The sequence below is a fragment of the Urocampus carinirostris genome, chromosome 6 (assembly GCF_059441175.1).
Source record: "Urocampus carinirostris isolate Australia breed hairy pipefish chromosome 6, RoL_Ucar_1.0, whole genome shotgun sequence".
NCBI lineage: Eukaryota > Metazoa > Chordata > Actinopteri > Syngnathiformes > Syngnathidae > Urocampus > Urocampus carinirostris.
Window position 1 is genome coordinate 4,809,273 of NC_142354.1, and position 17,657 is coordinate 4,826,929.

The 17,657-nt window shown below is 38.0% G+C and overlaps 1 protein-coding gene across 5 annotated transcripts in view; it reads right to left on the bottom strand.

Moving 5' to 3' along the window:
* Positions 1-611: 611 nt before the first annotated feature.
* The window catches only part of nol8 (nucleolar protein 8), a 36,518-nt gene continuing 19,472 nt past the window's right edge, over positions 612-17,657 (bottom strand). For 3 of the 5 annotated variants that reach the window (XM_088337544.1, XM_088337542.1, XM_088337543.1), the window contains exons 11-18: positions 17,073-17,157; positions 16,538-16,670; positions 14,946-15,026; positions 13,229-13,506; positions 10,602-10,746; positions 7,790-7,854; positions 2,892-2,974; positions 612-2,816 (exon numbers count right to left, since the gene is read on the bottom strand). In XM_088337544.1, coding sequence (XP_088193670.1) covers positions 2,742-2,816; positions 2,892-2,974; positions 7,790-7,854; positions 10,602-10,746; positions 13,229-13,506; positions 14,946-15,026; positions 16,538-16,670; positions 17,073-17,157 — 945 coding nt within the window. In that variant the 3' untranslated portion in view covers positions 612-2,741. The remainder of the gene's footprint in view (positions 2,817-2,891; positions 2,975-7,789; positions 7,855-10,601; positions 10,747-13,228; positions 13,507-14,945; positions 15,027-16,537; positions 16,671-17,072; positions 17,158-17,657) is intronic. The other 2 variants (XM_088337545.1, XM_088337541.1) reach the window with 2 other exon arrangements.

Below are 17,657 nucleotides of genomic sequence, written 5' to 3' on the forward strand. Positions count from 1 at the left end.
TTGGGAACATTACTTTGCAATGAGAACATGTGCAACTAGTTATATTGTGTACAATGGGTTTTGTAAAGATAATCACTTGCTGAATTTACCAAGAAGTTTTTCCTTTTTCTTAAGATCAATGAGAAAACGTTTCGCATAAAACACCTCCACTGTAAAATTAGTAAGTGTTTGACAAATTACTTTCTTAAAGCCTAAATAATAACATGGTTGTATTTGTGGATAAAGTCACACATTTTTATAGATGAGTTGTTTTTAACGGAAACTAAAACTTTTGGAAAACAGTGCCAATACACGGGTAACAGTTTTCTTTTTTATAAATCACAAACAGTGAGGAAAAAAACAAACATTTTATGTGACTGTTATTGCAATAAAGATATTTACTCCTTTATTCAAATATAGTTAAGGGATAGTGAGCAATATTTAGAACCTCCCAGTAGAAAATAAAAGCTTTGTTAAAAAAACTGATAAAAATTAGCAAAAATTTGGGAACTTTAGTATAAAACATGCATTTTCAAAAATAATAGCTTAGGAAATTTGCACTTATTTTACATAACATAAGCCTGAGGGAGCAGACATAATTGTCTTGCTGTGACGGGTAATCAAAAAGCCGGTTCAAGACTAGGGAATTCTTTATTAGAAAAAAATGGTGGTTTATGGTCTTTGTTCAGTTAAATCTTTAGTATAGACACAAAATAAGGAGAGAAGACATCAACGTATTTTGTACTTGTGAGAACAGGAAGAGAAGTCTTCAGATGAGAAAGTCCAAACTGTTCTAAAGGATGTCCTTTGAACCATTTTTTTATTGCATTGCCTAATGGGTGTGGAATTCAAAAACAGCAACATGATCGGCTCATAGCAACAATGATTTGATAGCCAAAACAACAAACAACAGTGCTAAATAATAGTCAAAATAATTAACTGGCATCCTATGAAATATCCTTTGCAGGTGCCCAATATTACAAACAGAATAAACTTATCAGAAAATATGATTCTCTGCAGGTTGTATACTTCAAAGTTCCTTTTGATTTTCAGTTGCACTACACAACACAGTGACACCTAGTGGTCAAGTAATACACACTGTTCCTTTAAACACTTTAAAAATAATTTATAAAATTATGACAACTAAGTTTGATTATTCCAAAAATATAGAGACAATTTTTTTTGTCTGATGTGTATTTTGCATTTAATAATTACTTAATAATTTTAAAACATTAGGCCTTAAAATCTGGTCAGAATTTTATTAGTCAAAACTTCAATTAAAAAAAAAAACCTCGAAACGTAAACACTGAAAACCTTTAATATACCGCATTTTCCGCATTATAGGGCGCACCCCCAAAAAATAGTTTTTGGTCCTATATCTTCCACACATAAGGCGCACCGGATTATAAAGTGCTACAATGGGAACGTCGACAAAACAGTCAGATCAAGTTCAGTCAAACTTATTACCCCCTTAACATTCCGAAAGCTTGCAAAGAAGCTTGCAAAGAAGCAAATACGTGTCGTAGACACATGCGGATGCGGTGTCCGTACGATGTCACTCAAATGCATCGTTCCAAATATCATTCGGAAGGTTAAAGTCTTGGGATTCAAGAAATGCCAACCATTCCTTAGTATCTATTTTCTTTTTCGCTCGCAACTTTACTGTGCATATGACAATAAACACTTGGAATTGAGTTTAATTTAAAAAAGACCCATTACAGAAACATCGCTATCACTCTGAAACAAGTTACTGGGAAAGTATATAGCCGGAGTAGCTCACCGAAGTCGTCGTGTTCAATAATAATGTGCAACCATGGTCCTCTTATATCCGTGAGTGTAGTAAATCCAGGAGAGTAAAATATTTACAAATACAGTACAGAATAGTAAAATACTGTTTTCTCTATGCCGTCAAACCAACATGCTATTCACATTCATCTTTTTCGGCCAATTGCAGGCTTTGTTTTGCCCCTTTAGCCTATGCTAGCCTGTAAATGATAAAAAGGATCCGCTCTCTTTACCTCCGAATAACTTTAGCCAATAGTGATCGATTCAACTGATGATTGACACATCTTTTTCGGCCAATTGCAGGCTCTGTTTTGCCCCTTTAGCCTATGCGAGCCTGTAAATGATAAAAAGGATCCGCCCCCCTTTACCTCCGAATAACTTAAGCCAATAGTGATCGATTCAAATGATGATTGACACATTGGTTAGCCAATGAAACGCCGGTATATAAATCCCAGCATACACTGCGGACTACTTTGCATTCGGGGGAAAATCTAGTCGGCGGCTGCTTTGCATTAGTTGCAAGACTTTGTGACTTAATATTGATCCACATAAGGCGCACTGTATTATAAGGCGCATGGTCAGCTTTTGAAAAAAAAATCAAGACTTTTAGGTGCGCCTTATAGTGCGGAAAATACGGTAACTTGAATTTATTTTAACAGTGTTTAGGTTACAAGAAAATATAAAAATATATAAAGTATAAAGGACTCTATGATTTAGGTATATTGAAAAAGCATCAGTTGAAACATTAGGAGAGATACTTTTTAATCCAATCTTGAAAAATTCCTGAAAGCCAGCTTACAATATTAAACTGAAAATCCACAATTCTACTTGTCATCCAAGATGGTTAAACATACAGAGAAAAAACAATTGAGTAAATAGTTAAGTCGCAACGGTGTATGGAAAAGCAAACATGGAAAAATGCCAAAATACTACACATAATGAGACATGACGTGGCATCACCATCCTTGATTCTTGTGTTATGTTGAAGGTGTTGAAGTCTTTCTTGCTAATTTCAAATCACGGCGGGCATCTATGTGTTTTTGGCGGTACTCCTAAATATAACCCCCAACCAAAAAAATAGTTTTTTAGCATGGACTCTGTATTGTCGTAAAGTAGATCGAGTTCACCTTTTTGAGCTCCATCCGGGTCTCCTCCCAATCATCTATTTCATCCTCCGGCTGGGATGAGCAACAGAACAACTTGGGACCTTCTGACGGGCGACAGCATCCAAAAGTTAGACATCATGCAAACAACAACTGGAAATACTGAAGAAACCAAAAGTTGACCAATTATCGGGCGGGTCAATTATCAGCACCGATATTTCTGAATTCTAAATTACATTGGTATGCATACCAGTCAACCTGTACGTTTATTATGCATTTTAAGACGTGTACGACATAAAAGAAAATCTGTACGGAAAAACGCAAATTTGTCAATTATGGGTACCATCCGGTAAACACTGACTATCACGAAACGGCAAATCAATCAAGTATACCGGATTTGTACAAAACTTAGATCAATTCTTTTCAGAGGAAACAAAGCGAGCGGTTTGATGCTACTGTGCGCATGCGTCTGCTGCCTGGGGATTTCCCCATCAAGCATCATTCAGTAAAAAAAAAAAATATGGTGTAAGATTATTTTATACAGTATTTTGTAAGGGAAAATACGATAGTTTGTATGGGCATGGAGCCGTGGAGGTTGGCATTGGGTATGAGCATTTTAATTTATTCAACAGGCCGACTTTTTAAGTACAGATACAGCCAAGGCTTTTTTCTCCCTCTTTTCTGCCTTCTGCCTCAAATGCTACCCACTCTGCGCCTCCCGATTGGATAAGCCACCAGGGGCGGAGCCACTGAAGGAGGGAAAACAACGTGTGGAGTAAACAGTAGCAGCTCTGCCAACTCCTTAGTCTAAACATGCCTGTGAGTCAAGACTGCCAATAATGTTGAGTTTAAAAACGTCCGTGGTAATTGAGCATGTGCGTGATTAAAAGATACAACAAAAAGTGCAGTTAATTTCTTCAAGGGAAGTACTTTTAGGTGGAGACTACTAAAAAAGCTCTTATCAAAACATTAGTTCGTCAGTCAAGCGTGTGTTTGTAATTGAAAGAGAGGTTAATGGGGGACCAAAACCACCCGCGAAAAGTGAAAATCCGCAAAGTAGCGGCGCCCCTTCACCCAAAATAAATAAATAAATAAAAAAGCACGATAAAGTGGAATGCTAAGTGATTAGCAGTTACCATAACATTAGTTCGTCAATCTGGCTCAAAAACTAGAGTGCCCACACATTCAATTCGCCTCGTTTAAAATTTGATTGACTTTTTGTTTTGATTTCGATTTAATTCATGTTGGATGTATTTACATTTTTATCTATCTATTGTAAAAAGTTTTAGGGAGCTATTTAAGCTTTTATTTACCTTTATATGGGTTGGTGCTAAGCCTCATTTTATTTCCTGCACTGTTAGTTTTTGGTTTAAGAGAAAGATAAGTCATGTTAGTTGTGTTGACATTTTAATTTATTTGCTATAAAAGGTTTCGGAGACCTATTAAAGTTCTATTTGAATTTATAACAAAATATCATTTGTTTCTTTTTGCATTATTCAAAATTTCTTCCGCCAACTTTTATATTTTTACAGTAAATGAATATCGGCTCCAAATATCGGTTGTCTGCCGCCAGGATTCAAGTATGACATGCAACTCAATTTTTCTTAGTTAACTTCTTCAGGTATATTTTTATGACCAGGAATGAAAATAAGTCAGTTGTTAAAAAGGTGAGATGGGTGTGGAGGAGATATGTTCAGATACGCTGTACAACCCAACAAATTATTCCTAAGTTTACTATCTTGGCTGAATTTAGCCCCAAGTCGCGTGAATATAAGGAGGTTAAATTTGTCTCGGCTCAGTAACAGTAGGGATTTATTTTCCAAAGCTTAGTTTGCTCGTGAACAGGCCAACAACTAGACTAAGATTATCCCCAAAAATACATCTGGCACTTCTACTGTCTTGCGTGTGAAAAATGAATGAGTTTTATCAACCACCTCTACCCCCCCCAAAACATTTTCTCCTTGGATTCGCAGAATTCACGTAGGTCACACTTTTTGACTTCAAAACAGTGAATTTCCCCAAAATGTGAGACATTTTCATGCCTGTATGACGCAAAGCACTTTATACTTGTAGTACAGTAACATATGATAAATAAAAACTCCAGCTTACTTTCTAAAAATCCTCATGTGTTTTCTTTTATTTGCATTTAATTTTCTGCCCACATAGTAAAAAATGCCGCAGTGGTATCCACCCACCCAAGTCCATGCTTCTAGCTAGTAACTAACCAGCACAACTCGTAAAAAGAAAGGCCGTACGAATAGAGCGAGGAGCAAAGAAGCACAGTACTTTGTTAATTTTGCTGAATTACATAAAAGCATCTTTTATTTAATCTCGAAAGTTATATGCAGAAATTGTTTCTATTTATGTCATGAAATTGCTCATGCTTGCCCACCCAATCGGACTGCTCGCAAACAGATTATTCCTTGCATGTACCTCATTTTCAGGACTATAAATCGATCCGGAGTATACATTGCACTCAAAAACACAAAAATGCATAATTGACATGGAAAAAAACATATACAAGTCAGACCTGGAGTACAAGTCGCATTTTGGGAAAAATGTATTGTATTTTCCTCACTATAGGGCGCACCCCCAAAAAATAGTTTTTGGTCCTATATCTTCCATAGATAAGGCGCACCGGATTATAAGGCGCTACAATGGGAACGTCGACAAAACAGTCAGATGATTCAGTCCAACTGATTACCCCCTTAACATTCCCAAAGCTTGCAAAGAAGCAAATACGTGTCGTAGACACGTGCGGATGCGGTGTCCGTACGATGTCACTCAAATGCATCATTTCAAATATCATTCGGAAGGTTAAAGTCTTGGGATTCAAGAAATGCCAAACATTTCTAAGTTTATATTTTCTTTTTCGCTCGCAACTTTACTGTGCATATGACAATAAACACTTGGAATTGAGTTTAATTCACTCAACTCATCACAGCAACATCAAGATCGTTCTAAAACAAGATACCGGGAAAATATAAAGCCGCATAGCTCACCTAAGTTCTCACGTTCAATAATGATACGCAATCATGGTCTTTTTACAACCGTGAGTGAAGTAAATCCAGGAGAGTAAATTATTTGCAAATACAGACTAATAAAACATGTTTCTTTATGGTGTACTTTAGCAAGCTTACTAAGCTTGCTACGCCATTGCTAAACTCGGCCAATTGCAGGGTTTGTTTTGGCCATCTAGCCAATCAGAGGCTCCGAATAACTTCAGCCAATAGCGATCGATTTAACGGATGATTGACACATCTTTTTCGGCCAATTGCAGGGTTTGTTTTGGCCCTCTAGCCAATCCGAGGCTCTGAATAACTTCAGCCAATAGCGATCGATTCAACGGATGATTGATACATCTTTTTCGGCCAATTGCAGGGTTTGTTTTGGCGCTCTGGCCAATCCGAGGCTCCGAATAACTTCAGCCAATAGTGATCGATTCAAATGATGATTGACACATTGGTTAGCCAATGAAACGCCGGTAAATAAATCCCAGCATACACCGCGGACTACTTGGCGTTCGGGGGAAAATCTAGTCGGCGGCAGCAAGTTAGTTGCAAGACTTTGCGAATTAATTTTGTTCCAAAAATAAGGCGCACTGTATTATAAGGCGCATGGTCAGCTTTTGAAAAAAATTAAGACTTTTAGGTGCGCCTTATAGTGCGGAAAATACGGTATTTGATAAAATCCAACTCCAAAAACATCCATGTCATCTTGATAGGCAATTTTAAATTAAAAAAAAAGACGTCTGCCCACATCAAATGCCGCCTAGCAAACATCACTCGTTCAAATGTTACTAAAACGACTTTGTATCTCAGTTTTGGGAAATATATTACAACAGTAATACATTTTTTTAAAATTTTTATTTTTATTTATTTTATTTTATTTCAGAAGATCTAAGCTGGGCACTGAACTCAGAGAAAATTCTAAAGAGGGCACGCCAAAGAACTTTGAACTCCTACGATGTTCATCAGGAAATCCTAGTCAATTTTTATCGTGCGATTATTGAAAGTGTTTTAGCAAATTCTATTATTGTTTGGTTTGGTCGAATCACAAAGAAAGATCTGTCGAAGTTCAATTCTGTAATCCGCACAGCGGAAAAGATTGTGGGCACCGGTCTGCCATCCCTGGAATCTATATATAATGATAGAGTTTTGAAACGTACCTCAAATATTCTTAAGGATGAGAGTCATCCTGGTAACGATCATTTTCATCTATTACGAAGCGGTAGACGCTTGAAGTCATTCAGGGGTAATAAAAGGTTTACAAACAGTTTTTACCGAAGTGCTGTGCAAATCTTTAATAATTGTAATTTCTGGTTTTCGTTTTATATTCTGAATGTTGCTAAATTTTTAAATTCTCACTGAGCCGAGACAACGAGACAATTTCGATGATTTTTATGTGAAGATTATTGGTTAGGGTTAGGGAATAAACTAACTACTACACCTTGTATAAAAATCACTTTTGAGTATTTTGATAATATTGACCTTGGCAAAATGACGCTTTTATAATAAAATAAAAATGATTCTTTTACAGATAGGTCTCACTGGTGTATATGTTGCACCACCAGCCAAACTATGAAAAAACTTCGACTTATAGTCCTGAAAATACAGTAAATGTAGTCAATGATAGCGCGGGCACATATAGCGGGAGAAAAACTAGAAAAGAGGGATGTTGCTTCACAACTGCCAATCAGCACCCAGCAAATAGAAGGCAAGTCTCTAAATAGTTTGATTGCACTGGCGCATATGAAGTGACGCTGTAATTCTGCGAAGTACGTATTTATCCGGGGAACTTAGTAGTGAAAAAAAATTCTCCATGCACAAAGGACACAAAAATTGAACAGCAAAATGGAGAGGAAGGACTATTTCTCTTTCACACACAATGCACTAGCCCACATCCATACACAAACACACTACCTATCAATCTGCTGTCATCAGGGTGGAAGAAGAACAACTCCTTTGTGGATCCAATGGGTTGCTCTCTGCAAACAAACAAGTCCATCATCACTTTTATTCTGGTTTGTTTGGAAATGTGGCAAAAATGGTCTGCGTCTCAGTGTGCATATTATATTATTATTCTCCTTTACTCTGTTGTACTTGATATTGTAGTCATGCAATTCTGTAGGGGTGTCCAAATTTTCATAGAAAAAAAAAACTACCAGTGTTCCCCATACAATATAAAAACTGGTGGGCCACCAGTGTATAGTTGGTCCTCGACAGGGTCTGTAACTTGCAAAAAAACAAACATAAAAAACCCCCAAAAAGTATATATAGTACATCTACCTCAAAGTTTGACATACTGTGCATTCAGGGATTCTCTTCTGCCTACCATGGTTGTAATGTGTGGTTATCAGAGTCACTGTTGCCTTTCTATCATTCGAGCCATTCTCCTCTGGCCTCTTGCATCAACAAGGCGTTTGTACCCACAGAACTGCCGCTCACTAGAATTTTTTTATTTTTCAGACCATTCTCGATGGCTGTGTGTGAAAATCCCAGTAGATCAGCAGTTACTGATATACTCAGACCAGCCCTTCAGTCACCAACAACCATGCCACCATACTGATGGTCGGTTTGAACCGCAGGAGATTGTCTTGACCATGTCTACATGCAGCAAGTTGCCGCCACGTGATTGGCCGTTTAGAAGTCACGTGTCAACGAGTAAATGGACAGATGTACCTAATAAAGTTGGTGGTGAATGTGTATATATACATACAGTGGGACCTCGGTTATCGCGGTTAATGGGGACCAAAACCACCCGCGAAAAGTGAAAATCCGCGAAGTAGCGGCGCCCCTTCACCCAAAATAAATAAATAAATAAATTATTTTATTATTAATTTTTTTTAGGCCCGCGAAGCTCTGAGCCCGCGAACGTCGAACCGCGAAGTAGCGAGGTCCCAGTGTTCTTGTTTGCCCGCGTCCCTGCGTCCTAGACGCATCATTTTTGCTGGGGACGCATAGTCTCAAATCAACGTGCGTCCCCGGGACGCAACCTGTTTGACACAACAGTCGTAGCACAGGAATGGTTAAAGAGGGATTGCAAAACGGAGGAAAAAAAAAAAAGTCAGAGAAAAATTAACCTCATTTGAACTCATTTTAATGATATCAAAGGCTCGATACATTGTGCGTTTTAAATCACTGATAGAAGACTCTGAATCAGTTCTTCAAAGCTTAGCACTGTGTGTTCCTAAACGCCAAAATTCAGTACAGACAAATTATATTTTGTTTTTTTATACACATTTTAATTTATACTTTTGTATTTTTCAGAGTTTCCGTGTTGTCAACGTTGGTTAGAAGTTGAATTGTAAATAGTTAACTATTATTTGAAAGTTTTTATAGCACTGAAGAGTTAATATTTCAAATTTTTATTTTGTTTCTCTGCTCAGGGGATGCATTTATTTTTGTTAGCAAGCTGTATGGGAGCATGATAATGATTCAGGAGCTTGAAACCACTTTTATTGGAGCAGAAAAACTCCAAAATTATGCATGCGGCTCTTGAGGACCGGGATGGCCACCCCTGGATAGGCCAGGACCAGTGTTCCCTCTAAGCTGCGCGCGTGCGCAATTGCGCACTGCTCGCACATTCTCAGCGCACAAGAAAATCTAGCCAGCGCACAAAAATGAAGGCTCAAAATTATTAATTAAGAAGCGACTTAAGTCAAAGTTACAGTGCATGAAGGTAAAAATACACGGGTTCCCCTGACGTTGTGTCCTAAATGCGGTATTTTGAAGTCTAGTCGAAGTAGAACGGAGTTGAGTAAAGTTAGTAGATTTGTCGGGAACCGGCTTCTTCGGCTCGGCTCACTAAAAGGAACCGGCTCTTTTGGGTCCTAAACGGCTCTTCAGGTTGTTTTTGCATCTTTAATCCCAACATGACCAAATATTATGTAAAATTATGCACAAAATGACTTAAAAGGAGGGGGAAATAGATCAAAAAAGAAAAAAATTCCAAAATGGAAAAAGTAGTGAAAAGCTGAGAAAAAAAGAAACAAAAGGAAGAGAAAAAAAAGAAGGAAAAATTTAGAAAAAAGCCAGAAAAAAAGAAAAGAAAAATGTAGGAAAAAAGTAAATAGAGAACAAAAAGAAAAAAGTAACAGCTCGGAAAAAATAAACACAATGAGATTTTTTTTAAAGGAATTAAAAAAAAAAGGTAGAAAAAAAACACGGAAAAAAGAAGAAAAAGTCTGTGTTGCATTCAAATAATTTCCAATTATATCAAGTGAATCTTGTTGCCAACATTGTACTTCCACTAAAAAATGTGATTAAGTACAGTTCTGTATCTTACAACCGACTAAATAAGCCCCCAAAAATGTTAATATTATGTGACAAAATATGTCAGAAAATAAAAAGAAATGGATATCTTGTGAAAGAATTGTAAGAACAAACGACGTTTGTAGGCCGTACAATCTTTGTAATAGTACATGAGTCAATCATTCAAAAGAGAAAAATAATTTTGCCTTGCCGGAAACTCAGCAAAATGTAACTTGATGTCAAGTTTTGGACATGTTTGATAAGTAATTATCTTGCCACACTTGGGATTATGGTTGCTCACTGTTGTTTCAAGCGTTGCTCACAGACTTTGTGTGAACGCTCAGACCCGTGGAAAATTAGAGGGAACATTGGCCAAGACTGATGTGTCATGTTGGAGAATAAGGTGAAAAACATGAACATTTGAACACTGTTATGGTTCTGAATGACAGTAAGCAAAGTGAGCTTTAAGTTTCTTTCTCACATTTTGTTTTGGGGCAGCACAGTGTCTTCTTCCACTTGCGGTTTTTCATCGTCATCATCTTCTTCCTCCTCACTACTGTCTTGAAGGCGGGGGTCTTGTTGCCACGGTGACACCTTTGCAGCCAGAATGCTTTCCACCTTGTATTCTTGAAAAATAAATAATTCTAATTATTATTCGATTTAAATGAAACCAGAACAAAGTACCACTTCAGATTAGACAAAAGTCAAAATAGTATAGTAATTACAAAAAAGATTGAGAGGCTCCAAAATATTTTCTTTTATTTCAACAGCAAGGACGAAAATTATCTTTTTACATTACTCGATGAAACAAAAATTAAGAATATATATAAATTTGCAAATACCTTCACACCACCCCGAAAAAAATAAAAATAAAAATCAATGTTTTTTTTTTTTTAAATCTCCATAAAAAGGGTAAAAAAATGTTATTTAAAAACAAATCAGACCTTGAAAACAAAGTATGTTTCGACTATAACCCCTCCAAACATGAATAACACAATTATTTTAACATTTTATGTCCGGGTTTGTCCAAACTACGATCAGGGACTCTATGACTATCTGTAGCAGCGAGCAGCAGATTCTTAACAGGTTATATGCGCCTGGAAAATAATAGTAATTTCTATCATAAAATTGCCCATTTTTAATCTTTAAGCAATATACTGAACACTTAATTAAAGTGTGTTTAATAAAACAAAACAAACCAAAAACAAAATAGAAAAAAAATAAAATAAATAAAAAAGAAACACGGATAAAAGGATTTGGGCCTTGTTTCCATTCTTTTTTTAAAATATTGTGCAACTGTCAAATGAGGTGGCTCGCCTTGTCAGAAACCACAAAGACCGCTATTTAGAGTAACTGAGGATAGCATTAGCAATGATAGCTACCGACCCATGCATTTTTTCTCCTGACAAATTCACACATCTAAACGAATCGTCCAGTCTTGCCTGACTTCAGTCCACACGATCTGTACCATTATATTGTAAATGGAGCGTATTCCTATTCACCTGTACTGATCTAAAAGCTCATAAAAGACTGGATGCCTACCAGTTCTTATTGGTGTTGTGCCAAAAAATGCACTCCAGGCGTAAAATGTCCCCCTCACGGGAATAATTTCTAAAACGACTTAATTTTTGGGGAATGTAATGGAACAGTTAAACACAGGGCATTTGCACCTTGTATATAATTCACTTTTGAGCATGTTGAAAATAATTACAATGGGGAAATGACGGTTTATTTCCTAAACGTTCATCGCCCGTTTTATACGTTGATAATTTGACAGGTCATCCATCCATCAATTATCTGCACCGTTTATCCTCAGTACGGCTGCAGGGGTGCTGAAGTCTATCCCAGCTATCTTCGGGAAGTGGGCAGGGGACAGCCTGAACTGGTTGCCAGCCAGTCGCAGGGCACACAGGGACAGACCATTTGCTCGCCCATTCACACCTAGGGACAATTTGGACCGGCCAATTAACCTGACATGCATGTTTTGGGAATGTGGGAGGAAACCGGAGTGCCTGGAGGAAACCCACGCAAGCACAGGGAGATCATGCAAACTCCACACAGGAATGTTCGAGCTAATAACTGTGCCGCACACGCGCTAACCACTGCGATGCCGTGCTGCCTTTGACAGTTCATTTTCGGCATAATAAGCTTCATAGTAGGGCACATATCAGTTTTCACTATGTGATATTCCGAAGATTACTGTTTTGAATCGCTGGTTAATCGAAATAAAAGCATTTCGTTTAAGTATCCATCAATTGGTAAGAAATGGTAACAGTAAGACACCAACATTAGCAATTTAGCTGTGGCTAACTTATTCATAGGTGTAATGAGTGCCTGACTTGACTTGTACCCACTTAATTTAAAATTGTTCGAAAATACTATAAACATACCTATTAAAAACGCTCAATCCAAATCCTGGAACACTTTGAGGGCTGCCAGTGTTTGTGTCTTGGCAAAACACCAGTCCCTCCGTTTGATTGCAGATAAACATCGCCGTCTTATATTTTCAACAAAAGGAATACAGGGTGGCTACAAAGTCACGCACCAATGTTAATTAAAGAAGTTATAGGTCTGCCGTCTCCAGGTAAATCAAACTGTGGCATCAAATTAAAAAAGAAATATTAACATTGATGCGTGACTTTGTGGCCAGGTAGGTAGGTAAATATTTATTTTTTAATTTGATACCACAGTTTGATTTACTTGGAGACGGCAGACCTATAACTTCTTTAATTAACATTGGTGCGTGACTTTGTGGCCACCCTGTACAATAAAATGGCAAATCGGGCTTAGAACCTTGCCAGTTTGCACAGCCCACCGCACAGCCTTGAATCAACATTGTAAAAAGTAATAGTTATATTTTTCTGTCGTCAATATTGAGATTTGTTTACACCTAAATGCTAATTCAAGTGCTAACAGCTAAGGTGCTATTGCCATCTGTCCTGGCCCTCATTCTGCTAGGAAAAAAAAACGTGATGTCATGTGCAAAAGTTCAATATATTTGGATTGATTGATTGATTGACACCAGGGGTACCTACAGAACAATGCGGCAGCAACCTGAGATGGAAAATTCCTTAACATTTTTTTGCCATAGTGGCAAGTAGAACACACCTTTTTGTTCACTTTCTGCCTGGACATTGTCGCCGAAGAAGGAGAACATGAACCCAGACTGTTCCTGTGTGGGCTGCTCTTCGTTCATCTTTTCATCCTTCCGGTCTTCTTCTTCTTCCTCTTGGTCCCAGTTGGTCTTGGGTTGGTCAACGGTCTGCTGCGTCGCGGCGGTTCCAAACATGGCCTTCAGGTCACCAGACACATCATAGAAGAACTCTCTGGAAACCTCAGGAAGGATCTGGGCTTGCTGCCGCTTCTTTCGCTTTTCTGCCTTGCTGCTGAAAAACGAACAGATTTGTTTCGGAATGCAATGAGTGCAATGATGATAACCATATAACAGAAAGGGATGATTATATTAAGGGTAAGATAAAATTAACGTATTTACTGGACTATGATGCGCAACCAAAAACCTAAAATTGGCCAAAAATTTGAACGTGCACCTTGTAATCTGGTGCGCCTTAAATGCAGAAGAAATTGGAAAAGCGTTATTTATGCATTCGCGCAATTGATCAGTTGATTCATTTTATCACAGACAACAATTAAATAACAATGGTGGAAATGGGGATTTAACCAAGTAGCAATAGCACCAAATCATAACCACCGAATCCTGTAACAATCAGCAGGGACATGGATGGTTGTTCACCAGAGCATAATATTGAATGCAACGTGAATCGAACCCAGATCGCGGCAGGAAGATTGTATCCACTAGACCACTAGGTATACAGACAACACATGAAAAGGCATTAAGCCATGTCTCATTATCAGACTGTTTTAGTCACGTGACCAAATATATGTTAGAGAATTTTGTTCCACATTTTCTCAGCTTAAACTAAGCATTGTAAGTTACAAACGTTTTGAATATGTGAGGCCATGCGTTTACATCTTTCAGGATGAGCGAATTACTTCCCACAATGCATTTCAGTATATTCAGGTAAGAATAACCAAATTACTTCCAACAATGCTTTACCCTTCATTCAGTTCAGAATCGACTCAGTCAAGGCGTTAACCTGTGACCTCTCAGTCTCGGGGCTGGTGCCATCCCTAAGACCACCGAGCTGGAGTAAATGAATCAGTAATAAGTTACCAATTAATAATAGGGAACATTAAAAAATCTTATTAGTCAGAACACCATGTGCTTGTGGTCTCTCTCTCTCTCTGTCTGTCTCCCTGAGTCTTTCTGTCTCTATCTCTCTATGTCTCACTCTTCCTCAGTCCTTTCCTTTCTGTCTCTCCCTTGCTCCCCGTTTCTCTCTTGTCTCTGGGTCTTTCATTCTTTCACCCTCTTTGTCTTTCGCTCTCTCTGTTTCCATCTGTACCAATCTGTCACTACCTTTATCAAAATCAGTCAGTCTCTTTCTCTTGGTCTCTCATTCTCAGCCTCTCCCTCTGTGTGTCTGTTCCTTTCTTAGTCTTATTCGCTGAGTCTTATGGTTTCAACATCAGCCAAGTACACTGACTTTCAAATAGCCCGCTTAAAACACATTTCTAACAGTACTCACATTTTACTAGATAATTTTTGTTGTTTATTAATCCCGAACACACACTCTATTTAGGAGTGAATTGTTCCCAGTTCCGAGCCCTGCCTAACCAAATAGCACGCATATTAAACTTGCACGAGAGCACCGATGTAAAACTTTCACTACTGTGAGTTTAAGACCCATGGCTTAAAAAACACATTCACAAGTAATTTCGTTAGGACATCTTTGTCGTTTGCTACCTGTCCTTCTTGCAGTCTACTTTGGTTTCAAAAGCAGCGTGTTCTTCTCTGGTCGGGTCATAGTGCAGCGCAGACATATCCCTGCCAAAAAAAAAAATTAATTAATTAATTAATTAATTTATTGATGGAAGCATGCCCGTCAGTCTCAGATCAGAGTAAAATAATCACCAAATCTTGTTTTATTTGACACCAAAAAAAGAACCCAAAAAATTAATCATATCACAGAAAATGCACAATTTATATTGTGGGGGGATTATTGGTTTGGCCTTAAACCTTCATTCTTGAGAAAAAAAGGAAGGACAAAACATAGCCCAAGTTGTAGTGAAAAGAACGACCTGCATGTAATTGTTTTTTGGGGACTCGTCAACGTAGGCTAATCAGGAGATTTTGTATGCGTCCGTTGAGATTATGAAACACATGAGCCAAAAGGAAAACATCTGGATTGACGTTTTTCACCTCTCCTATGGCAGAGAGCTGCGGTTCTTTTGTTCTCGAAAAAGAAAACAACTACAAATAAAGCTATTATTTAAACCCTGATGCAGTTTTTAAAATTATACAAGCAGAACATCCCGGTGTTGCGGGCCGTGGTTTGTTGAAATGTGTGCCTGGAAAACAATTGTATGAATCAAGGTGTTGGTTCTGATAGAAGATTTGATTTGGCTGCTTGTAGTGGTTGGTGGTCAGAAGCTGCAGTCCCCAGTTTGGCCATCAGAGGGCATTAGAGACACCACGAAAGCAGATGTTTATTGATTTCGTCGAGATCTATTGGGGGTGCTTTGAGACGAAACCTAGCTAAAGACAATTGTGGAAGCCTAAAGCAAAACTCTGTACATTTTCCCGAAAATCGGTACAGCCGTTTTGGAGCCTACATGACACATACGAACAATCAAAGTCGGCTTTTATAAAGTAGTTTAGAAAGATTTAAATAAGATAGAGATACAGGGTACTGGAAAAGAGGGACCATTAGGAAGTCCGATCTTGAATTCAGGAGAGGCAGTCAGTTTTTTGTCGCGGCCAGGATAGAGTCCAGTTTTGTAGATGCTGCATTGCATCTCTCCTGCATTGCTTTTTGGAGATGATGTGGTACTTTTGGCTTCTTAAATCATTTGGCCTTCAGTTCTCACTTGATAGTTCGCAGCACAGTGTGAATCTTGCCAGAATCTCTAACCAATGTAAAGCCATATTGTGTTTGGAGTGGGATTGGTTTATCGGATGAAACCAAGCAGAGCCAAGCGCTACGGAAAAACAAAGACGTCTACAGCGGTAAACAACGTGTGGATGCTGCAATAAATTCTGGTTTGGCAGAATGACTCGCTCTTAGCTTTTGTAAAAACACACAAACAAGAGATAAAGCTGAAAACTATAATTTAAAATCATTAAGTCAGCTGGTCAAACCAAAGTTGTACATTGGTAAAACAATTTTTATCAGAGGGAATGTCTCAAGACTGGCCCGGGAAAACGTGTCCTGCCAGGGCAGACGGTAAGAATAAGGGGGTGAGAAGAAAATCTGTCTGTCCTGCTATAGTTGATGCCCTCAACATCCAACTATAGATAAAGTTAAAAAATAGATGGATGGCATAAAAACTGCTAACCTGAAGGTTTTGGTCTTTGTGGAGGTGTTTCCACTGCCGGGTTGAGGTCCCAGAAGCTCCTGGAGGATGGACAAGTTTCTCTTTTTTTCCTCCAGCAGTGAGTCCTCATTATCCACCGCGATGATCTTGTCCCCTGCAGTCGTCATAGATAACAGCAAAAGTACATTATCCTCCACAAAGGACACTGACAAAAGCTTGAGAATGATGAGGAAAAATAATCCCTTAATTTTGAAAAAAAAAATTGATTTCAATAAGGTAAAAAGAAAAATAAAGAAAAAAAAATTGACCTAAAAATATGCATGAAAAACAAAAGGTTAATTCAATTTAATTCTAAAAGCTGGCAATTAAAAACTAAGGACTAAAAAGCAGAACAAAAATAACAAAAACAAATCCTACTTTGAGAGGGAAAAGGTAAAAGATTTTGATGAAAATTGGTCAGAAAAAAAAAAGTCCCTAACTTGTGAGAATACGACTCCTAAAAAAATCTCAATGTAATAAGGGGTCAATATTCAATATGACATTCAGATGTTCTAACCTGTCTCTTTATTTTCATCCTCCAAGAAGCGGGAGTCCATTCGGAAACGCTCATCCATACCAAAACGAGACTGCAGCTCCATCAGCTAAATTTGCATTGTACATATAACACATGGTTTAGGAAGAATATAATTTACTTTTATTGTCATTCTTTGTAACCATGCGCACAGAACGAAATGTCGATACACCTTACCCGTACAGTTAAACTGTAGCGAGCCGATGCAGCCGCAGCCATTTTAGACCCAACTGCTGTGTTGGGAGTCGTTAGGTGACCAAACCCCCCAATTCCAACCCTTAATGCCGAGCTTTTGTGTTAAGTCAAGAAGACATATATATATATACGCATTATTACTTAGATTTTCACATTGAGTCTGTTCCATAGTCACCTGTAGTAAGTAAATTTCTTGGGATATTTTCATGCAGACACAAATGATCCACGCAAACTCCCGCTTATTACTCCAGGACATTTCCATTTAATTTTCTAACATGACAGTTGTACGCCCAGACAGGCAACTAAATGAAAGGCAATTTGAGAAGTAAATCATAATTGGTTCCACAAATTACATCATACTACCACATTCACAAC